The sequence below is a fragment of the Mesoplodon bidens genome (assembly GCF_964165515.1).
Source record: "Mesoplodon bidens genome assembly, chromosome: 8".
Taxonomy (NCBI): Eukaryota; Metazoa; Chordata; class Mammalia; order Artiodactyla; family Ziphiidae; genus Mesoplodon; species Mesoplodon bidens.
The window spans coordinates 28181791-28206866 of record NC_138165.1 but is presented as its reverse complement, the minus strand read 5'-3'; the positions used below and the strand labels follow the sequence as shown (position 1 = coordinate 28206866).

The following is a 25076-nucleotide window of genomic DNA, read 5'->3' as shown; positions in this document are numbered from 1 at the left end:
GGCTGGTGAGTGGTGGTCGGCACCCCAATCCTCTGTGCGGAAATCTATCCGCTTTGCCCTCTGCACCCCTGTTGCTGCGCTCTCCTCCGCGTCCCCGAAACTCCCCCGCCTCCGCCACCCGCAGTCTCCGCCCACGAAGGGGCTTCTAGTATGTGGAAACCTTTCCTCCTTCACGGCTCCCTCCCACTGGTGCAGGTCCCATCCGTATTCTTTTGTCTCTGTTTATTCTTTTTTCTTTTGCCCTACGTAGGTACGTGGGGAGTTTCTTGCCTTTTGGGAGGTCTCGATAGTTCTATTCATAGATTATTTTAGGAACCTCCATACTGTTCTCCATAGTGCCTGCACCAACTTAACATTCCCACCAACAGTGTAGGAGAGTTCCCTTTTCTCCACACCCTCTCCAGCATTTATTATTATATGTAGACTTTTTCATGATAGCTATTCTGACCAGTCTGCGGTGATACCTCCTTGTGGTTTTGATTTGCATTTCTCTAATAATTAGCGATGCTGAGCATCTTTTCATGTGCCCGTTGGCCATCAGTATGTCTTCTTTGGAGAAATGGCTATTTAGGTCTTCTGACCATTTTTGGATTGGGTTGTTTATTTGTTTTTGTTTTTGGGCCATGCCTCACAGATTGTGGGATCTTAGTTCCCCGACCAGGGATTGAACCCAGGCCCTCGGCAGTGAGAGGGCAGAGTCCTAACCACTGGACCACCAGGGAATTCCCAGGTTGTTTGGTTTTTTTTAATATTGAGTTGTACAAGCTGTCGTATATTTTGGAAATTAATCCCTTGTTGGTTGCATTGTTTGCAAATATTTTCTCCCATTCCGTAGGTTGTCTTTTTGTTTTGTTTATGATTTCCTTCGCTGTGCAAAAGCTTTTAAGTTTAATTAGGTCCTATTTGTTTATTTTTGCTTTTATTTCTTTTGCCTTGGGAGACTGACCTTAGAAAACACTGCTATGATTTATGTCTGAGAATATTTTGCCTGTGTTCTCTTTCAGGAGTTTTTGGTGTCATGTCTTAAATTTAGGTCTTTAAACCAGTTTGGGTTTATTTTTGTATATGGTGTGAGGAAGTGTTCTAGTGTCATTGATTTACATGCAGCTCTCCAGCTTTCCCAGCACCACTTGCTGAAGAGACTGTCTTTTCCCCATACTATATTCTTGCCTCCTTTGTCGTACATTAATTTACCTTAGGTGTGTGGGTTTATTTCTGAAGAGCCCCAGCTCTTGAGTATTACTCCGTACTGCCTCCCAAAGAATTCCATTTTATGAAAGGAGATTAAATGAACATTTCCTAGGTAATGATAAAGCTAGACCTAGCAGAGTCTGGGTTTCCATCAAGGGCTGGGATCTGCTCATCCTAGGTTTTTCTTTACCAGGTGAAAATGGGAGGAGAATTTTATGCACTGATGTTTCATCCAGGTAAAGGGTAGAATGTAGCAATCCATAAAGACCCTAGAGCTAGAAAGGAAAGGAAATCTCTAAATATAAAGGGGAGACCCAGACATATGGGTACCCACAGAATGTGGGCATCTGTGGTACGTAAGTATCTCTCAGGAGAGGCCGTCTTAGATTTCTTCTGTTAAGATCTTATTTGGTTCATATTGCATTGTTTTGCCTTCTGAGCTCCACTGCTGTAGAGAATCAGGAGTAAAATCTTTTATTTATCCTAGAGTTTGGTCTTCTACAACTGTTTTTCCCAAAAAGATGCCTTGTTTTTCTGATGGACTTTAGCTCTCTGTGAGCTTCTCAGAGGGATAATCAAATTAATACATATATAATGTCTGGCTTGATCAGGGTACCCCAGAAAACAAAGCCTAAGGCAAAAGTTTGTGCACTACTGCTTTATTCCAGAGTGCAAATCATTGTGAGGGAGACACATTTAAAAAGAGAAAAACTTAATGCAAATAAGTGAAGCTTCTCTTTTATTGTCTACAGTTTTGGTCCTGAATTTATATTCCAGAAATCCCTAGGTATTACTACTTATAATTTTTAAAGCCTGGCTTGTGATATGGGGACAAGTGTTAGGGGAGGAGAGGCAAGTGAATTATTACTTATGAAAAATTTAAGTGTGGCATCTCTCATACATTAAAAAAAAACCTTAAAAGTTGATTTTTCTCTTTACAATTAAAATGAAATTTATCCAGGTATATAAAGGGCTAAGTTATAGGAAAATCAGTCTATATAGACTAACTTTAAAAAGGGTACACATTCAAAGAGAAAACATTGTAAGTATTAATAAACTCATAAGGGAACTTATAAGGTAAGAATTATATTTTTAAATGCATCTTTGGAGAAAAAGGTTAATTTCTAAATGTATTTGTTGAAATAATATTTTATTAAAAATACTGTATCTTGAAACATCATGGAAAAACTTCTAGTTCTGACTAATATACACTCTGTAAAGGTGTTTTTAATAACACAAATGAACTGGAATGTGGCAGGTAGTTGTGGTTTATGTGTTGTTTTGCTTTGTTAAAGTGGGAGGGAAAAGCAGTGTTGTAAACATGCGCCACACTGAATTTATGGTTTTTTGGGGTCAGCTCAGGGGGAAAGGGGCACCTCAACCTGCTGTATTGTATTTGGATCCAGATCTAGGGTCCAAGTTACATAAACCCAAAAAGGTAACAGAGAATTAGAGGCTAATTTAATACATCACTTTTCTAACATGCAAAATTTTTCCTATAGCTCTTTTTACGTAAACTCCAAGGTGAACGGGGAAAAGGGGAAGCATTCATTTCTCTAGGCTTTTTAAAAATCTCATTTCATAAACCAGAAGAATGATGTTTTTCACTTAGGATGAAAATAATGATACTAAAAACAAAACCAAAATACAGGCTTACTACGCTGCCGACAGACCGAGTCCTGCATTCTATTTTATTTATATTCTAAATTTATACAAGTGTATAAAGAAGTAAATATTTTGGTTTCTTATAGGAATAATCTAGACAAGACAGAAGCTGTAAAGATAATAGTATATAAACTAGTTTTTAGAATGCTTTAGTTCTATTTTACCATTAGTTTATATAGTTTTGGAATAATTGGCTTTAGCATAAAATTACATTTTAGCCTAGATAATAGAAATGTTCATATAAAGGTTATGAATAAATTATTTCAAATACCTCAAACTAAAATAATACTGATAATGCTAATTTTTATTTCTGCTTCTCTTTTAGGCACCAAAATAAGGACAGAATGGCCAATTGCTAGTGTTTGATCCAAAGGGTAAATGATTTATTACTTAAAAAGAATATGTTTGACCACCCTTTTGTCCTAAATATTAAGAAGATAGTCTACAGGAATGGTTGAGTGTGGTTGAAAGACTTAGCAATTAAATCCTTTATTATACTGTCTGTCACTCAAACAATGCCTAAATATTTGCCAGTCATGAATTTCTATTAAGCACATCACTACTGATAAAATACTGGGTTGATTTTTTTTCTTTTCTTTCAGAAAAAGTGATGATTGAACCAAATGAAGCAATGTCAGAGTAAGATGTCTCTGTTTGTGCATCTGATCTATCACATGCCTTTTAAGCAATTAGAACTAGATAATGCAATCATTTGTCACCCAATTAAATTTGAAAGTCCAGAAATGCATGGATTAGCACTTAGCTTTTGCTTCAGTCAAAGCAATTGTTACTTAGATAAGAGGACATTTAAAATGAAAACTGAATTTTGATAAAAATGTAGGGGTATAGATAATATTCAGACCTACTTTTTAAATGCTTAAACACCAAGTATTCCATATTTTACTTATATAACTTTCATCGCTCATTCCTGTTTCACTTTGATACTTGCTCTCTTCTTTGAGAATATCTTTTTTTTTTTTTTTTGTGCGGTACGCAGGCCTCTCACCGCCGTGGCCTCTCCCGTTGCGGAGCACAGGCTCCGGACGCGCAGGCTCAGCGGCCATGGCTCACGGGCCCAGCCGCTCTGCGGCATGTGGGATCCTCCCGGACCAGGGCACGAACCCGTGTCCCCTGCATCGGCAGGCAGACTCTCAACCACTGCGCCACCAGGGAAGCCCGAGAATATCATTTTAAAGGAATACTTACCTTAAAATCAAACAGATTCTTTGTTTACTATGAGAAGAACCATTACTACTAAATTAGGAAAATAATCACCCTAACTAGTTGAAGAGATTGATATTAAAAAAAGAATCATAGTCCAGTTTCAATTTGGTAGCTAAATACTAAGTACCTGCTTTGTTCAAGGCACTGATTCTGATAATTCATCAGAGCCCTTCCTGATATGGTCATCTCCTCTCCCCTGAAAAAAAATTCAATTATTTATTCCATGAAAAATTACACTTTGAAAGTTGATTGTAAAACACATTCATGGGGATCAATTATTGATAAATTGGTAGGTGCCATTCTAGTGGGGTTCTATTCAAATTGATACTATTTTGAATTATTCTGAATATTATTGGCTGGGAAAAATTATACCTTATGCAACATATATTTCAATTTTCATACTGTCAAAGCTAAAAATTAAAATTAGGGTCCACCTTGACTTTTGTTGTAAATTATATATTAAAGATGTATTTTTATACTAAAGAGAAGGTAATGTATTACAGATCAATGACAGAGAATATGTGCTTATTTCAGATTAAATGTTATAGACAACCAGAAAAAAACAAATGCCCCATTAAGTATATTAATCTGGATGTAATTATACATTATATATCCTATTACATGGTTGAATATCTTTAAATTAAAAATGTAAGAAAAGTTTAGTAGTCTTTGAGGAAAATAGGATATAACTTTCAGTAATACTAATGGGAGTTAGTAGTCATTAGTGAAAATACATTCTATCATGTCTACGAACCCCAATGTTCATAGGCTGTGATAAGCAGTGTTGGAACTGGAGCAAGGGGTAACCCACATCCTGAGGTAGTTAAAACCCAGGGGTAAATCAAATGCAGTCTGGGCCGAAATAGAAAAGCAGAGTGACGGCCTGTTCTCTTGATCTCATTAATAATTGCATCTGTTTATCAAACTGCTTTTTGCAAGGGCAGTATGATCATGTTCCCTTCACTTGCAGAGAAGAGTTTAGGTTTGGGTTTGGTTTGGTTGTTGTTTGGAGTGAGGGAGAGAGAGATAGGTAGGTAGCCAGTAAGCTTCACAGGTGCATGGCTTTGTTACCTCAGGTACTCCACCCAGAGGTGAAGGTAAACAGAGCCAGTCCTGGAAAAAAAAGATCAAGTAGGAAAACAGAAAATCATGGGGGACCTTTACTTGAGAAACAGTGTGACTGACCTACAGAGTTGATGGATTTTTTCAGTGTAGCTTTACATTCCAATCTCCACCCCGCTTCTGGCTCCATAGTCTGACAGGCAAGGGGAATTTCCCAAAAGGTCCTACCCAGGTTGGATTAGGGAAAACTAGAAATTTTCTTTCCCCACCAGTTCTTTGCCTTAATCTTCTGATTGATTCTTCATTCCAATCCGAGCCACAAGGAGTGTGTGAACTTTATAAACCAGGAGTTTCAAACTTCTCTGTACACAAAGCCCAAATAACTCATTTCCATTTTTCCTCATGGATCCTCTCTGTCAAAGATTTTATCTACCCAAAAAATGGCACTTAATTAACAAACTATTTTCAGCAGTAAAAGTAAAGTATGTCTTTAATGCTGGACAAAGTGTTATAGGTCTTGGACCTTTGATCTGTTGGTTTTTCGTCAAGCTTTCAAGTACACATAAAGATGTGAGGGGAAAATGGGTAAAGCAAACCCACAGCACTCAACTCTTGGAGTTTGAAAAAACTGCATCTGTTATTCCATAATTGTATATTTTATCTTTTCTAAAAATGGGTAAAGCAAACCCACAGCACTCAACTCTTAGAGTTTGAAAAAAATTGCATCTATTGGTTATTCTATAATCGTATATTTTATCTTTTCTAAAATGTATGACACATTATTTTTTACTCCCATTTTTACACTTTAAGTAAAATGCCTCTTTAGATGCAGACCAACACTGGCAAGCAAACTTTATACCTCACCAGCACAAGTCTCTCTAAATGTAGCGAAGACAGTCTCAGAAAAGTAAGTTTTAATTAATTTTGTTTTTAGGCTCATGGTTTTTTTGGATTTTTGTTTTTGTTTTTGTTTTGACCACGCCTCGTGACATGAGAATCTTAGTTCTCTGACCAGGGATCGAACCCGTGCCCCCTGCAGTGGAAGTATGGAGTCTTAACCACTGGACTGCCAGGGAAGTCCCTCATGTTTGATAAATGTAAAACATTTTAAAACAAAGTTTAAAATAAATATAAACTTTAAAAAATTATTAATTCCAATAGAAATTTGGGGACATTTCATAAATATGCCTAGTGTGCTTAACATACTAATTAATTCTAAAACCTAGGTTATCCACCCTCTGGTGTAAATATGTTCCCGTGGGATATCTAACTTGACTAACTCTCTAACCTTAGTAGACACTAAAGTAAATACTTCCCATCTTCCAAAGTAAAAATCTGAATCGTTCCTCAATTGTAATTGTATTTAAAGAAAATATATTTTAGAGTATACTGGTTATCTATTTTTGTTAAATGGTTAGCAGCATTGTTATCCTAAGTAATGTCACTTTCTCAAATGAAGTCAACAGATGATAGTTGAAGAGCAGGTGGAGTTTGGTCCTCTGGTTCTTTGAGACAGTATACAAGACAGACTTTATATCAGAAAGTGAGCAGAAAAGGAATTCACATTTTACTGTTAAAATGATGATTTGGTCACTTCTCATATGTATTTTTATGGCATGTTCACTGCTTCTCAAATAGTAATATCCTATTTATCTTCAGGTCATTGAGTATGTTGGCTTCCTCCATGTTAGGACATTAAGATTATTAAAGGCATTTCAAATTATTCAAATATCCAGAACTAGACTAGCTAAATTCCCTTCTTTAGGGATATAACTTAGTGAATATATAAGTACCATATTTCATAGATTCTGAAGCATGCATATTTTAACATCTCTACTTGACAATGCTTTTTCTTTCTTAATAACAGTATGTCTTATAATAAATAGGTGATATCTTTGGATGGACCTAGAGATTATCATACTAAGTGAAGTAAGTCAGAGAAAGACAAGTATTATATGACATCACTTATATGTGGAATCTAAAAAATAATACAAATAAACTTATTTACAAAACAGAGACAGACTCACAAACCTAGAAAACAAATTTATGATTACCAAAAGGGAAAAATGGGGAGGGATAAATTAGGAATATGGAATTAACAGATACACACTACTATATATAAAATAGATAAACAACAAGATCCTACTGTATAGCACAGGGAACTATATTCAATATCTTACAATAACCCATAAAGGAAAAGAATCTGAAAAAGATACATATATATATGTGTGTATATATATGTATCTGAATCACTTTGCTGTACACCTGAAGCTAACACAACATTGTAAATCAACTATAGTTCAGTTTAAAAAAAAAAAAGAGGAAGAAAAAATGGTATCTTAGATTTGATGAAATACTGTAATTCGTGGCTGGGAAAAGGCAGTGAAGTCCTCCTTTTATCTAGATTATATATTAGAGCATATGAATTCTAGTAATTACTTCTGGTGACCTTTGGCATAATAGGACTCTCACCATGCTAGAAACTGAAGTGACTTCTCACTTCAGTGTGACTGAAGTGACTAAGTGACTTCTCAACTTTTCATGTGTAGGGTTTCTTCTTGGATGCTCTCTTTCACAATTAGAAAATCAAGGAGGGCAGAGGTAGAAATGTAAATCATCTTTGCTTTGTATTTTTCATCAACAGAGTGGGGTTTTGCTTTAGCATCATATACTGGGGAAGTGAAGATTCCATTCCCTCCCATAGTATTAAGAATATAACAAGCTGTTCAACATATTTGCTAAAGCACTGTGCAAATCACTAACTTAACTACTAATGTTCTAGATTCACATTTCAATAGAGATAAAACAGAGCTACCATAACTCAAGGGAAAAATAATAACACTTTACATCTTTTTATATCTTTCCATGAAAACTAGAAGTTGAATTTTTTAACTCAGTAAAGGAGACATATTAAAAGAATCACGTTAAAGGAGGTACAAAAAACGAACTTGGGGTTATTTTTCCAGCAGCATGGGTGCCTGTCTTTGTAAACAGAGTGCACCACACAAGAATCCTCTGTCTCAGTGTGTAATCTGTTGACAAGAGGTATCAGGCTTGAAGGCTAAAAGAGAAAATTAACCCATTTTTATCTCAGCCATTTAATGAAAAAGCAGGCTACTTTGTATTATGACCAGGGGTTAATATTAGTGTTGGACTCCATAAGCATAGCATTTATTTTTTTTAATTTAAATTTATTTATTTATGGCTGCATTGGGTCTTCATTGCTGCACGTGGGCTTTCTCTAGTTGCGACAAGGGGGGTCTACTCTTCGTTGTGGTGCACAGGCTTCTCATTGCAGTGGCTTCTTGTTGCGGAGCACAGGCTCTAGACACACGGGCTTCAATAGTTGTGGCACACGGGCTCAGTAGTTGTGGCTCGTGTGCTCTAGAGCACAGGCTCAGTAGTTGTGGTGCGTGGGCTTAGTTGATCTGCAGCATGTAGGATCTTTTCAGATGAGGGATCGAACCCTTGTCCCCTGCATTGGCAGGCAGATTCTTAACCACTGCGCCACCAGGGAATTCCCAAGCATAGCATTTAGCAATGGTAAGAACTGGCTTACAAACTTAAAAAAAAAAAGAAGAAAAAAAAATTTCTGAAGGCTAGTATTCCTTAAATAGGTTTTTTTTTTTTTTTTGCGGTACGCGGGCCTCTCACTGTTGTGGCCTCTCCCGTTGCGGAGCACAGGCTCCGGACACGCAGGCTCAGCGGCCATGGCTCACGGGCCTAGCCGCTCGGCGGCATGTGGGATCTTCCCAGACCGGGGCACGAACCCGTGTCCCCTGCATTGGCAGGTGGACTCTCAACCACTGCACCACCAGGGAAGCCCCCCTTAAATAGTTTTATTCCATTGTATCACAATGATATGCCAGGAACATTCAGGTAATGGATTGCTTGTATACTCTATGTTAACTCTGAAAAGATTCTAAGAATCATTACACAATGACAAATGCCCAATAGAAATAGAATTTTAATCATTAGTAAAACTTATTTTTAATGCTTTTCCACAAAGAAGATATTGCATTTTAGCTATTTATTGTTGGTGTATTATATTGTGTGTTTATATTAAATGTGTGTATGAACCCATATAGAACCTTAAACAGAATTGTGACCTAGAAAAGTGTTTTTTCACTATCTACTTTAATATTTAGTAAGGAAGTCTCTTCAAAAAATATAGAAAGTAAAGTCTCTTTAAAGAATTTTACCGAAAATAGAGTATCTCCAAAGAGTATTGAAAATAAAGATATAGAAACAAATCTACAGTCTAAGATATGGTCATCTTCCTTCTTAAAAGAAAGCACAGGTAATAATATTTGTTTTATTTGAGTAACTGTAGCTTCTAATTCAGCCCTCCTCTAGAACCTTTGGGATGTCGACAACTCATAGGTCTGGAGCGGGTTGTGGGAATCAGTAATTTTTCAAACTCAGGTACCAGATGATTCTGATATTCAGTCAGGTGGGATCCATGGGTATACATTACATAAAATGATAATGATAGGGTATTCAATTTTAGAATGAATTGAAATACCTGTGAAAGCATTAACAAGTTCCGCCCATTCAACAATGGTTTACTGAGTGCCAGGCACTTGTTTAGAAGCTGTGGATATAGTAGTTAGCAAATGGCCAAGATCCTTGCCCTTATGGAGTTCACATAGATAGCCAACTATTAAACACTAATAATAAATACAAATAAGACAGTGACAGGTTGGGATGGGTGCTATAATATAAATAAATGGCACCTGGAAGAGGGAGAACTATCTTAGATCTAGGGATCAGGAAACCTCTCTCATGATACTCAGTGTTTGAGAATTGAATAAGTTCCTGTGACATCACATAAAGTTCTTAATTCCCTATTATGACCATCCCTGATGACACCAGTGTGATGAATCAGTGAACAGGCTGGGTACACACTGGAAGATTAGAGTGGTTATGAGCCGATGGAGACTGTAAAGGAAACAGGTAGATAGACTGAATAGCCCAGGCATCCCACCCTTGGAAGGACTTGTTATCCCTTTTGCGGATAGATAGTACCTTTTGCTTAGAGTGAGGAGTTTTCCCAACTTTTTCTTTTTTTGGCCTGCTTTTTCTTAACATTGTCTTCTCTCAACCTTTCCTAGATTTCCTCATTTTCTTCTTTCTAACACCAGTGTTTCTACACTATTTAGACTAGCTCATGGCCACACTCCCATCAAAGAAGACATCTCAAGACTTCCCAGACACTCATGATGTAACACAAGTTAAGGTTGAAACTGTGAAATTCATCTGTAGAGCCAAAAAACTTGGCAAGCTCAACAGTGTTTCCCAAAGAGATAATTTTAGGAAACACAGGGTAAATTTTTTTTAATTACTTCAATAGTAGTATATTTTAATGTGTATTAGAAAAATATATATAAGACCTGGTTAAGAATATGGACTCCAGAGCCAAACTGGCTCCCAGATCTACCTTAATTAGTGGTGTGAAGTTGGGCAAGTTATTTAACCTGTCTGTCTCTCAGTTTCATCTATGAATGGGATAAAAATAGTACACACCTCATTGAGATGGTGAGAGAATTAAATGAGTTAATATATGTAGTATTCAGAAGAGTAATGGCATATAATATTTGCTATGATTATTATATCTTTTATTAGTACCTCCATCAGTTTTGTGGATGATAATATTTATGATCTGGCAAAATTTCTAAGTTAAAAAAGTAAATTAAAAAAAAATTAAGTAAATAGTATAGGTGATACTCTCATATGGCAAAATGGATGAAGATAGTATATTACTGAAATTTGGAAAATGTTTCAATAGCTTGTGCCATGGAGGTTTTACCTCTTAAATATTTCTCTAATATATCTCCTCCTCTCAATCCCTGTTTTAACAATGCCCTGTCATCCATCTCTTTCACCTGGACTTTTTAAAGACACCTCTAACCACCTCTCTCCCTGCTCTTTTTTTTTTTTTTTTTTCTGTCTGCCTTCAAATACACTTTCCACCCTGGTATCCAGGTATTCCTTCAGAAATTCAGAATTGATCATACTTGTTTCCTTACTTAAATCTTTCATGACTACTTTGTTTCTCTACTTTTAAATCCTTCACTCTTAGGATAAAGTTCTAACTCCAAGGCCCACAAGACTCCATTATCCAGCTTGTACCCCTCTGGCTACATCTGCCACCATTTCAGCTTCAACTTTGACCCATACGCAACAACAAAGTGCTTGTAGCTCCACACACATTCTTTTTTCACTGGTTCATGCTGTCCCCTCTCCTTGGAAAAACTGATCCACTCAGACCAGGATGGGGCTCTCCTTTGGTCCCCCATGTACCTAGTACACATCTTTATCACTTACTGCCATACTGTTTTATAATTATCCATTATGTTTCTGACTCCCCAGTTAGAGTGTGAGCACCCTGAGGTCAATGACTGTTCATTTTTGTGTTCCTGGGGCTCAACATAGTGCTGGGCACTGAATGGGTAGTCAGAGTAGTGCTTATTTTTTTATTTTTCAGTCATCTATGTTTGGTCATAGGTACTGTGACTTGACATTAAGAAAAATCATTAATAAAGTTATGTAACTTCTGGTTATATCTGGAACACTTCACATGTATCTCTTCCTAATGTGTGTGTGTGTGTGTGTATGTGTGTGTGTGTACAGAGAGAGAACTTTATTCTCAAGTATCCAAGCAGTAACTACTTGCCTAAGAAGAATTACTTTTCAACCTCTATAGCCTTACTTCTACTTTCTAAGCTCTTTATTTTGCATTTACATTCCTATAAGAAAAATTTAAGAAAAGTATTTCTGTGGATAGAATAGCATTAATCTCTTTTTTCTGGAAGTTATTATATTCTTTATAAACAAAACTGTTTTCCATTTATTACAATTTGAAGCACCAAACAACACTAACATCAGCTCAGGATTATCGGTTTGGGTTTTTTCCTGTTTCACTTAGCAGTTTTATTACCTTTTTTAGAAATGGAAATCAGGTGAATTTATTGCAGTGCTGTTTAGTCATGAAAAAAAATCCAGAACAGGGGGACATATAGTAAACATGTACACTTGCTACATTATAATTTAGGAGTGACCATTTTAAATTTTTGAATACGTTTCAATATTTATTGATTAAATTATATGTATTCTTTTCTAGGTGAAATGAGCAAAAATGTAGTCATTACAGATCAGGAGAAAAATAATGAATGTTCCCCTGAGGATACTGATGATAAGTTGTCTGAATCAACAGATGATGATGGTGAGGATGATGCCAATGATGAAGATAATGAGGAAGACAGTAACCCTAATAAGGATACTCATGCCCCATTAGAGTTAATGACAGAAGTAAGTTTTACTCGTATGTTATAACTCAAGAAACTTAAAAATATTAAAATAGCTGAATAGTATATAGTCTTGCAGACTAAAAAAAATGGTTAAAATATCCTTGCCCGCACACAGATGCTTACCTCGCTACTCATCGTTCTTACTACTTTCACCAGGGTAGAGGTGAGAAGATTCTAGAAGTGACTCAAAATATTCTGGTAAAGGCAGAAGCAGGAATAAGAGAAGTTTTGGCATAAGACTCTTCAAGGACTGCTTTAAGAAAAGCTTTCTACTTACTGAGTACCATGCTAGTTACTTGGGATATTTAGAGATAAATAAGAAAGACATGACCTTACCCTTGAGAGGTGTTTGTAAAGTTCTCTGGGAACTGGGAGGATTAAGTGACTAGTTGAGAAAAGAAGCAGGAGAAATGGGGGGGTAAAGGAAGGATTTTTAGAGGAAGAGACATGAATGGAATCTTAGAAACTTGAAGAGGGACGTGTAGGAATTCATCTGGTAAACATATCAAGGGGTGTTCCTGGCATAGGAAACAGCATTGGCAAAGGCATTGAAGCCTGAGACGTCACATGCGAAAATTGTACATAAACGTTTACTGATAATTCTATGGAGAACAAAACAGTTTTACCTCACTTGTTGTGGTGTCACAGTCTACCTTTAATTAATATTACACAACTTCATGTATATCATAAGAACTTCATAACAGTACATTTTCATTTCCCCCTTCTCATCCTTTGTATTTTTGTTGTCATATGTTTTACTTATACATGTGTTATAAGCCCCACAATACATTGTTCTTTTTGTTTTAGATGGTTAGCTATCTTTTAAAGAGATTTTTTTTAATGGAAAATATCTTCTTTTGGAAGGCATTTCTGGAGTTCTTCATAGCTCTGTGTAGATCCAAATTTCTACCTGATATTATTTTCCTTTTACCTGAAAAGCTTCCCTTACTATTTCTTATAATGCCGTTCTGCTGGAAATGAATTCTCTCAGCTTTTGTTTGTCTGAAAAGTCTTAATTTCACCTTTATTTTTAAAGGATTTGATAGCTGGAGATTCTAGGGTGGGGGGCCAGGTTTCTTTCAGTACTTTGAAAGGTTGCTCCATTCTCTCACATTTTGCATAGCTTTAGACAAGATGTGTGCTGTTATTCTTATTTTTATTTACATGTATATGTCTTTTTTACCATCTTTCAAATTTTCTTCATATGTATTATTTTTGGCAATTTGATTATGATATGCCTTGATGTGACCTATTTCTTCTGTTCATTGAGATTCTTGGACCTATGAGTTTATAGTTTTCACCACGTTTGGAAAATGTTCAGTTATTAAGTCTTCAAATGTTTTTTCTGATCTCTGCCCTCCCTCTCTTCATCTGGGCTACAATTATACATATGTTAGACCACCCAATATCGTCCCAAAAGTCACTGATGTTCCCTTTTTTCCTATTGTTTTTTCTATATATTTTTAAAAATATTTATTGATTTTTGGCTACGCTGGGTCTTAATTGTGGCACGTGGGCTCTCTAATTGTGGTGTGCAGGCTTAGTTGCCCCACAGCATGTGGGATCATAGTTCCCTGACCAGGGATCGAACCCATGTCCCCTACATTGGAAGGCAGATTCTTTACCACTGGACCACGAGGGAAGTCCCTCTATGTATTTTATTTTAGGAATTTCTAATGCTCTGTGTTCAAGTTCATGATCTTTTCTTTGCAGTTATAATCTGCTGTTAAGTCCATCTCCCTCCTTCTCTCCCTCTCCCTCCCTAGCCCCATATATATACATACATATATATATTCATTTTAGGTATCCTGTTTAGCATCTCTAGAGGCTTCCTTTAAATACTTCTGTAGCTATCATTTCTCGCCTCCTCACGCTCAGATTTTCTCTACTTGTGAGCTTATGACATAGTATAATGTGGCTATTTTAACATGTTTGCTATGCTATCACCTCTGTCAACTCTAGGTCAGTTTCTATTGATTAAGTTTTCTCCTGCTTATAGGTCATATTTTCCTGCATCTTCGCATGCCTGGTAATTTTTTTTACCAAATCCTAGATGTTGAAAATGTTATGCCCTTGGATACAAACTTTTGTTGTTGGACTTTTTTTTTTTTTTTTTTTTTTTTTTTTTCTTTTTGTGGTATGCGGGCCTCTCACTGTTGTGGCCTCTCCCGTTGCGGAGCACAGGCTCCGGACGCGCAGGCCCAGCGGCCACGGCTCACGGGCCCAGCCGCTCCGCGGCATATGGGATCCTCCCAGACCGGGGCACGAACCCGTATCCCCTGCATCGGCAGGCGGACTCTCAACCACTGCGCCACCAGGGAGGCCCTGTTGTTGGACTTTGATCTGGAACAGTTGAGTTACTTGGACATAGGTTTCTCCTTTTGAGTTTTGCGTTTTAACTTTGTTGGGAAGATCCAGGGCAACCTTTATAGCGGAGGGACACTACTAAGGCAATAACCCTTATGAGGACTCTTCCCAGTGTGCTCTCTGTATTAAGAGGACCTTCCACTCTGGCTGGAGAGAACATGAGTTCTTCTCAGCCCTGTGTGAGGTCCAGTGAGTATTCCATCTGCTCATTCTAGTGATTCTTTCTCCAGCCTCAGTTTCTTAATACTCATATGCAGATCAATACCAGCCAAAGACTCTTGAATATTACTTCATGTACCTATCTCTTGCAGAGTAAACCTAGTGTACCTGCAAATGGTTCAGAATATGTGACACATAAGCAAGAATAATTATCCGAGCGTAGGCTTCTTTTTTTAATGGAAGGTGTCTAAATAACTAGTAATAGAAGATCAGTAAATTGTGGAGCCTAAGTAAGTAAAAAAAATAAACAAGAATATTTAATTCCATGGGGAGAAAATGACCATGATATGTGGTGTATTTTTTAAAAGTTACTGAATAATCCTAGTTTTTGTAAATATATATGTGTTCATTTATGGAAAAAATACTAAAATGATGTTCATGGAGATGTTAAAAATAAACATCTCTAAATGGTAAAAATGCTATTTAATGCTATTAAATTGGGGACAGATGCTATTTAATTGCGGACAGAATGTGTTTATTTAGCATTTAAATTTCCTCCCTACAAAAATATACATACAAATATGCATACAAATATTACTTTGTAATAAAAAAATACAATAAAAATAGTAAAGGCAAAACTAGATGGTATAAGGGCAATCAATACTGGAAAATATTGAATGTACATAATTGTAAATCTATATTTTTACTAAGTATTGTCGTGTAATTATGGATTAAGTTCACAAATAAAAGCTGTATCTGAACCAAAGGGATATTAAAGTGATTAAAATCTTCAGAGTCTATGCCAGTTGAATCAACCTACATATTCTCAAATTGTTCAGTAGTGTGTACACTGTGTGGCTGCAGCAAAGCAGAGGTATCATACTTATTCTGTGTGGCCTTAAGTAGTCCTTAAATAGTCCTCATTAACTGACTGATGACAGACTCAGTCCTGGAAAAACAAGTAAAAGTTAAAAGCAAAATAGTTAATCATTAACGGAATATTTTCTAGGGAGTTTATAATTGACATTTAAATTCTCTGTGAAACTACGTAGCTGAAGAATTTCTGAATGTTTTCCAGTTCCTGAGATCAGAAATGGACCAAGACTACCATTTGGCAAAAAAATTATGTCAGATGAGTAAGTACAAAATACTTTTCCTTTTTCCAATCGTCTCTGTTTCCAAATACATTCCATAATATGTAAGGTGGTTTGATTATCATACATCTAATGAATTCTCTGATAGTGTCTCAGTGAATCCTTGATAGTAAAAATTGGTATAAGGACTAATTTAGTCTTCTAGAGTAACTTTGAGTGGGATAAAATGACAGAGACTAATTACACCATTAAAAAATAAGTCAAAATCCTTAGCCTCATGATAACGGGTTAGTAGCATTATGCCTTTAGATTCAAAGAAGTGTTGTGTAGTGCAGGAAGCCTTACTTAACATGCAATTATTCCACAAATATTTGAGTACCTACGTATGCCAGGCACTGTTCTAGGCACTGGACAGATAACGATCCCACATTTATATCTAGTTTCAGACAGATAACAAATTTATCTGTAACTAGCGTGTCACAGATGATAGGTGCTATGGAGAAAAATAAAGCAGGGAAGAAGGAGTAGAAAATAGTGGGAGGGAGGCAAAGCAGTTTTAAGTAGGATGGTCTAGGAAGGCCTCACTGGAAGACTAGAGCAAACACCTGAAGAAGTTGAGGAAGTGAGTCCTGTCATCTGGAGGAAGTGTGTTCCGGGCAGGACTAATAGCAAATGTGTTGAGAATAAGCCAGGGAAAGTATGATAGGAGATGAGGTCGGAGAGCTTACAGGTCAGGGGTTGTGCAGATTGCATAACACCTTTCGCAGCTTAAGGACCTTGGCTTTTTCTCTGAGTGAGGTGGGAAACCACTGGACACTTTTGAGTAGAGGAATGATGTGAACTACCTTATTTTTCTGTCTTTGAGTTTTAGTGGTTTGACTTGACGTTCAAAATGGTGGTGGTTTTCTTTGTATTTAAGCAAAGAAAGGTTTGGGAGGTTTGCTGAGTTTCTTAACTCTGTGGGTTGATGTTTTCATCAACTTTGAGGATTTCTTGGCCATTAACCTTCAAAGATTGCCTCTGCCATATTCTCTCTCTTCTCTTCCTAGGTCTCCAATTACACATAAATTAGACTTTTGTTCATGGTGACCCACATGTATCTTATACTCAGCTCTGTTTTTTCCATTTTTTTCTATTTCTAAGCTTCAGTTTGGATATCTTCTATTGACCTGTTTTTGAGTTAATTTATCCTATCTTTTGCTGTGTCCAATCTGCTGTTAAAACTATCTAGTGAATTCTTAATTTCAAGGATTGTATTTTCCAATTTTAGCAAACCTATCTAATGATTTTGAAAGATTCCAGCTCTCTGTCAAAATCCATAATCTTTTCAACTATTTTGCCCATCTTTTTCTCTTACTTCATTAGTCTTAGTTATTTTAAAGGAGAAAATGGCAACTCTACAATTAAACTTTATTAATAATGGACTTGAAATATTAACTATTGTAGACCTGTCTTATGGTTAAAATCTTTTAGTGAAAATGTAGTGTAGGGACAGGGGGCCTACTCTCCCTTGCCTCACAGAGTCCCCATTGTGGATACAGAACTTCTTAAATCATTGGCTAATTTTTAAAATGGGTTTCTTGAATGCTTTAACACTATCTATTTTATATCCAAAATAATTTGACTTGTTTAATCCTTTCAAGCATTTTTGACCTTTAGAACCATCGAATAAAATATTTCAATCAAAACTGTTTCTGGTGGCCCACAAACAGAATTTCCAATCAGAAAGAATCCTTAGAGAGAGAATCATGTCCAATCCTCTGTTTTTATAAATAATGAAACTGAAGCAGAGAGAGGTTAAGCAGCTTGTGCAGCCCTGCTCAGGGAGCAAGTGACAGAGCCAGAACTGGAACCCCAGCCTCGCTTTCCCTCAACTACTTTTCTTCTCTGTGTGGCTGGTATAGAAGGGAGTGATTTTGTAGCTCTAGCTCCCAGTTCTCTTGAGTTTTTCTTGTGGAGCCTAATTGTAGGAAAATTTACATATTATATTATATATATATATATATTCATCAATCATTTTAGAAAAGCCTCTGGCTAAAGCTTACAAAATATAGACACTGATATCACCACATCTGTCAGTAAGTTTTGGCTGTTAGCCCAAACTGTAAACAGCAGGTGCTCAGTATAATGCTTATGGACCTGACATACCAGTGCACATGCATTAAGGGCCAGGTCAATGGAGATGAAAAAGTTCAAACTGATATATCTTAATGGGGTTATATTCCTTTAAAAACTCACTCCCTTCCAACCAATAAATATTGAGCACTAACTCTGTACCAGACATTATGCTGGGAGCTGGAGAGAAAGCAGAACTCAGAGCACACATGCTCTAAACCCTTTTGGGGTTGATATCAGACGTGGTTTGCACTCTTACTGGCTCATCCAGTAATGCTGTTATTTACTCTTTTCTGTCCATGGCAAATAGTGGTGCCTCTAAAACTAAGGACTAAACTCTAGGAAAAGAAGCTATGGAGTGCCCTAAGACAGGCACCATGATTCAGGGAAGCAAATGGGAAAGAGCTGCTCCCAAGAGGAAGAAGAGGCTGATGGGAAATGTGGGCAAAAAGGCCCAGAGAATGGGCGTAGAGAGCAGGGGTGTGCAAAGTAAGATTGGCTAACCCTGAGGCAGATTGCCAGCCAAGGATGTGAAAATTAGGGAGGCCCCGGTTTTGCAAAGCCAGGCAAGTTCAAGGAAGAGCAGAGAGTTGTAGACAGACTGTTCCAGGGAGAAGGAAGTGCTGGTTCTTTGATGCCAATAGGGGCACTTGGCTGAGGGCTAACCCAAAGTCCCTCTCTGTGTTCAGAGCAACAGACAAAACAAATTTTTTTCATCTAACATGGACCCCAAAATATTATATGTAAATTCTTACAGCATAGATACTCTTTTTCTAAAAAATCTTTTCAAGGATAGTTGATTTACAATGTTGTGTTAATTTCTACCATACAGCAAAGTGATTCAGTTATACATATATATATATATACATTCTTTTTCATATTCTTTTCCATTATAGTTTGTCACAGGATATTGAATATAGTTCCCTGTGCTATACAGTAGGATCTTGTTGTTTATCCACTCTATATATAATAGTTTGCATCTACTAGCCCCAAACTCCCAACCCGCCCCTCCCTCACCCCCCCTCCCCTTGGCAACCACAAGTCTGTTCTCTACAGCATAGATATTCTTTTGTCTCTTTCTTTCCACCCCCATCTTCTAGCTCTTCCATGGAACACTCCACCTTTCTCTCTATATATATTTAGAAAGTTATGCATGTAAAAATAGATTGTGTATTTACATTTTTAGGTATTTATATATGTATATATTGAACACCTACTATGGGAACATTAAACATACATTGTTTAATTCTTACAGCAATTCCATGAGGCAGATGTGATTAACCCCATTTTACAGATGAGCAAAGTGAGGCTAGCAAGGAGAACGAATTCGCCCAAAGTCACACAGCTACCCAGTGGTAAAGCTAGGATTAGATCCCAGGTCTGGCTTGAGAGCCTATGATTTCTTGCTATATTTCCATTTCCTCATTTGACTAATAAGCTTATATTTCTGGTTAAGTACGCAGAGACTTGGAAAAGAGATGCTTTTATGAATCAATCAGGTTGAAATGGCTCCTATAAGTTGACTAATACATTTTTTATTTGTATCTAAGGCAACTAGTTTATATGAAATACTGCATCTTTGTCCCTGCAGAAATGTTTTACAAATCCATTCTCTTGAATACAAGTCTCCAGTTCCTGGTGTGTTTTCTTGCCGTCCAATCACGGTATAATCATTTGCATCTTCACTTGTCTGCAGGGCTTCCCATCCTGCATCCCAGGTGCAAATGGGTTCTTTTCTTTTTATCCTGCCTTCTAAAAAAGTTGTTGGTGAAACCTTGGAAAAGTGGTTTTTAAATGAGACTGCAAGTCAAGGGTCCCAAGTACTTTTCTTCATTTATCTCTTGATTGACTGTGAGATTTTCTGTCAGTCTTCCCATTTCTTGGTCTCTTTACCTGCAGCCCAGTCATCTCAGGGTGCCAACACTTCTGCTCACAGGCAGCCCGAGATTCTACAAAAATAACTTTTAAGCCTTAAAGACCTACTCTGTCAATTATAATAATTGTAAATGTTTAAGAATAATGGCCTGAAAACCAAATTGGTTCTCATCATTATGGGTCTAACACAAATACAGATGTATCTTCAGAAAAGAAAGTTCCTATAAAGTTTTCTTTTTATTTATTTATTTGTTTGTTTGTTTGTTTGTTTGCGGTACGTGGGCTTCTCACTGTTGTGGCCTCTCCTGTTGCGGAGCACAGGCTCTGGACTCACAGGCTCAGCGGCCATGGCTCACGGGCCCAGCCGCTCCGCGGCATGTGGGATCTTCCCAGACTGGGGCACGAACCCGTGTCCCCTGCATCGGCAGGGGGACTCTCAACCACTGTGCCACCAGGGAAGCCCTCTATTTATTTTTGAGTAAAATGAGTCACCCTTTCTTATTAGCCTAGAGTATAATTTTATCAAGGCATAAAAGGACTGCTTCCTATTCAGTTGTCTATATTCATTTATTCCTTTTTTTTTTTTTTTAATGTTTTGAAGGCTCCACCTCTGTGTCAGGTACTCTCTTAGGGCTGCAACAGTGAACAAGACCAACAGTCTGTCTACCCTAGTATAGCCTCCTGTCTGAGGGTCTTAGAGCTCCATGGGCAGCAGCATCCCCAGCTCCCTGCCCCAGCCCTTCAGCCAGAAGGAGGCATCCACTGCATACTTAGGAGGGAACCAAGCCTTTCTCCAGGCCCAGAACCACTCCAGGAAAACTAATAATCAACATTTATTCAGCACCTACTATGCACCAAGGACTAAATTAAGTATTTATCTTTATCTATGTTATCTGTTTGATTCATCAGAACAGCCTGATGTGGTCAATAGTATTATTACAGATAAGGGAACTGAGGTACAGAGGCATTAAATGCTTTCCCCAAGGTGACCCAGCTAGACAGTGGCAGAGCCAGTGTTCACATCTGACAGTCTTTCTTCAGGGTCCATACCGGCCTCTGCTTATGGGCCCCGGTTGGGAAACAACTCCCAGAACATCAACTGCATGTGCTAAGGGCTTCTCTTGCCTTTTTACAAACCCTACTAGCCTGTCAAAGAGTTTTTTATTTATCACCTAGGATGGATATTGCAGGGCTAAGTTTCAAAGCAGATACCTTTCCCTCACTCTGAAAATTGACAATTGCCAGCAGTTTTTGTTAAACCCTGAGAATAGCTGATGGCATACTCCACTCCCATGGAATAATCCTAACTCCAACATGAAACTTGCTAAGCTGTGTTCCAAGGAATATTAGTTCAAGATTTCTTAGTAAGTGTTCCACCAAAAAAGGATTCCATGGGGATAATAAATTGGGGAAACCACATTCTCCTCTCTGTAAGATCCATAGTAGTTATGAGCATATTAATGGCTATGTAAAATCCTGCAGTTTTTCCTTACTATAAGCTTTACCTGATTAACTTCATTAGCCTAGTTTCCCAAATGCATATTAACATCTTAAGAAACTAGTATCTCAAGGAGCAAGTTGGAGAAACTCTGCTCTAGGAAGAGGCTTAGCCTCAGAGGAAGATTTAGACTGCTAAATTATTTTAGTCTAAGTTAAAATGTACAAAACAGTCACCTTTGTCAGAAGCCTTAAAAGATGTATAAATACCCCTAGAAGCCTTAAAAGCATGTTCTGATCAGGTGCACACTCATGCTAACCCAGATTAATGGTACATTGTTATATTAGGAATTAGGAAATAAAGACCTTGGTTTGGTGTGTCAGGATGAAAGCCATATGGGGTGAGGCCCTCTGAGCCATTGGGGCCTAGTTGAACCATCCACAATTCTCTGTCTCACTGTTAGCCAGGCAAATAGCACGCTTGATGTTTCAGTGCCCCCTGGGGGCCATCAAGATATTACGCAGGCGTCACAACATTTAAATGGATGATGTGAATTATGAATACACCTCAGGCAGGTAGGAAGAAGGCAGAGAGAGAGATCTGTAGGGCAAGATCTGAAAAAATAAATAAACTACTGTAGAAAACTCTGAAACAAAAGGTGTAAATCTTTCTGGGCTCTAGGACATTGGTAACATACTAACAGGCCTAAAAAAAATCTATTGATATGGTCCAAAGGAAAGATGACACATTCACATAAAGGATCAGCAAAAAGGAATAAATAGCACTTAAAAACAATGGGTCTGGGCCTCCCTGGTGGCGCAGTGGTTGAGAGTCCGCCTGCCGATGCAGGGGATACGGGTTCGTGCCCCGGTCTGGGAGGATCCCATATGCCGCGGAGCGGCTGGGCCCGTGAGCCATGGCCGCTGGGCCTGCGCATCCGGAGCCTGTGCTCTGCAACGGGAGAGGCCACAACAGTGAGAGGCCCGCATACCGCAAAAAGAAAAAAAAAAAAAAAAAAACAATGGGTCTGATGAAGAGGTGAGAGTGCTGTTAAGTAGGCGATCACTAGGGTGTCATTAGTAAAGTCTCCATGTTTTGTGGGAGTTGTACCTTGTTTGGGGAATGCTTATAGTCAAGAAACACTTTGACTACAGGCCCATGAGGGATGCCTCATAGTGATAGAGATTTCCTTCTTTGGACAGGAGGTAGAAACCTGAATGAGGATTATTTCCCTTACAAAGCATCTAAGATAAGTAGAACATTTTCTCTATTTGCGCTTAGATATACCCATGGTATAACTGTTAGTGGTTTTGCTTTGTGCATTTTCACTTTCATTGACAGTTTCAGTCTCATTCTGAAGAGGCTGTTTGCTGAAACACTTTGAACACTAATAACATGCATTCTGTTGTCCATTTTCAGTCCTAATCTATGAACCAGAAAATCCTGAGGCCAAGGAGTTTTTCTCACTTATTGAAGAAATGCTGCTGATGGGTAAATTTAAAAATTGAAATTACTTCTTTCTCATAGAACTGTGAGCAGTCACTATTTAAAAATCCATTATCCCAGGAGATTGGCAAAGTACCTCCTCATGAAGTGGTTAAGAAAAGGCTAGGGCTTCCCTGGTGGTGCAGTGGTTGAGAGTCCGCCTGCCGATGCAGGGGACACGGGTTCGTGCCCCCGTCTGGGAGGATCCCACATGCTGCGGAGTGGCTGGGTCCGTGAGCCATGGCCGCTGAGCCTGAGCGTCTGGAGCCTGTGCTCCGCAACGGGAGAGGCCACAACAGTGAGAGGCCCGCGTACCGCAAAAAAAAAAAAAAAAAAAAAAAAAAGAAAAGGCTAAATGATCATCTTGTATGGTTTCACGAAACCAGCTTGTCCTCTGTGGATGGTCAAGATGACTCCCTTTCCTCTGTGGGGTGGAACTGCCCAAGCAAAGCAGGCTCCCTGGGCACAAGGTATTGGGCACTGACACAGTCCTCAGAGGGAACAGAACCTGCTAATTGCACCAGGCACTAAAGGGATTATCCCACAGTTCCAAGCAAAGCCAGTACCCTCTAAATCACCCTGAATCTCACTTTACTCTTATTCTATTTAAGTAAGAATTAAGTTGACAGTAGTAAACAATATTTTTATAGACCAATGTATTAAATTTATTTTAAATCCACAAACGTCTTTATGCCAGTAAGAATATGTTCTTCTTTGTACTACTGCTTTGACCCTACATGCAGTTAGCAAACTTCAGCTCACTTCGCACATTCCAAAAATATGTATTTCTTAGTGGCGGGGAAAACAAGAATTGTGATTTTTCAGGGTAGAAATACTAAGAAACATTTTAAACAAGTCTTTCCCTTTCTGTGGCAGAGAAAGCTCAAAATCTGGAGGAAGATGATGAAGAGAGTGAAGAAGACAGTAGTGGTGAGAGTGAAGGGGAGAGCAGTGAGGATCCAAGTGAAGAAAGCTCTGATGAATGTGAAGATGGGTGATGACAGCTGCTGCTATAGTTTAATCTTCCTGTATGTTCATTACTGTATACTATGGAAATATAAAGAAGAGAGCTGCATTTCAGTCTAACTGTTCTTTATTTGGTACAGAGTTCTTTTAATTTATCCATATTAGTTTGAGCTCCTTCTTAATATTTAGATTTTAGGTCAAGGCGAGCTACTCAGAGAGGGAAGTAATCATTGAAAACACATAGTACTAACTATGTGCCAGGTGCTGTTCTATACACATTAATTTGTTGAATCCAACAAACCCATGAGGTTAACACTATTATTATCCCCATTCAACAGATGAGAAAACTGAGGCCCAGAGAGGGTGAGTCATTTGCCCAGCATCATATACCTGTTGATCAGTAGAGCCTAAATTTGCATACAGACATTATGGCTCCAGAATCCATACTCCAAACCCCTCCCATGTCCACTACTTTCGGCATTTTATATCATCTGTTTCATGTTCTTTATAGCATGTATCAGTACCTGAAGTTCTTATTTAATTATCTGTTCTTTTTTTTAAGGTTTTATTTTATTTTATTTTATAGTTGATTTACAATGTTGTGTTAGTTTCAGGTGTACAGCAAAGTGATTCAGTTATACATATACCTATTCTTTTTCAAGTTCTTTTCCCATTTATATTATTACAGGATGTTGAGTAGAGTTCCCTGTGCTGTACAGTAGATCCTTGTTGGTTATCTATTTTAAATATAGCAGTGTATATATATGTCAATCCCAAACTCTCAATTTATCCCTCCCCTAATTTATTTGTTCTTTTTATCTTCTCCCTTCTTGTTAGAAAATGTAACCTCCATAAGCAGGACTTTGTCTTTTCACTGTTATATCCCTAGCAACTGGACAAGTGCCTGGAAAATAATGGGATGTGTATACCAAGTGAATGAATGAGGTGAAAGTTAATGACAATGTTTATATTCTTTCATAAAATATTTATAAGACTTTATTATACATTTATGTATCAATCTACATTATTTTGCTGATTCTGTATTCCTTGGTGAATTTCCACCACCTTCAAATTAGGTTGTAAGGTAACTGATGTAAAAATGAGAAAAATATTCCTAAATAATTT

At 37.7% G+C, this 25076-nt stretch overlaps 1 protein-coding gene across 7 annotated transcripts in view; it reads left to right on the top strand.

Moving 5' to 3' along the window:
* ERICH2 (glutamate rich 2) overlaps positions 1-24060 on the top strand; it is a 39470-nt gene extending 15410 nt beyond the window's left edge. Inside the window, exons 2-8 of one of the 7 annotated variants that reach the window (XM_081241789.1) lie at positions 3182-3230; positions 3459-3495; positions 12359-12453; positions 16057-16114; positions 20664-20681; positions 22920-22991; positions 23862-24060. In XM_081241789.1, the coding sequence (XP_081097915.1) occupies positions 3480-3495; positions 12359-12453; positions 16057-16114; positions 20664-20681; positions 22920-22991; positions 23862-23983 (381 nt within the window). In that variant the 5' untranslated portion in view covers positions 3182-3230; positions 3459-3479 and the 3' untranslated portion in view covers positions 23984-24060. Of the gene's footprint in view, positions 1-3181; positions 3231-3458; positions 3496-5985; positions 6050-12265; positions 12454-16056; positions 16115-20663; positions 20682-22702; positions 22992-23861 lie in introns of those variants that run through there. The other 6 variants (XM_081241783.1, XM_081241786.1, XM_081241785.1 and 3 more) reach the window with 6 other exon arrangements.
* The last annotated feature ends 1016 nt before the right edge of the window (positions 24061-25076 follow it).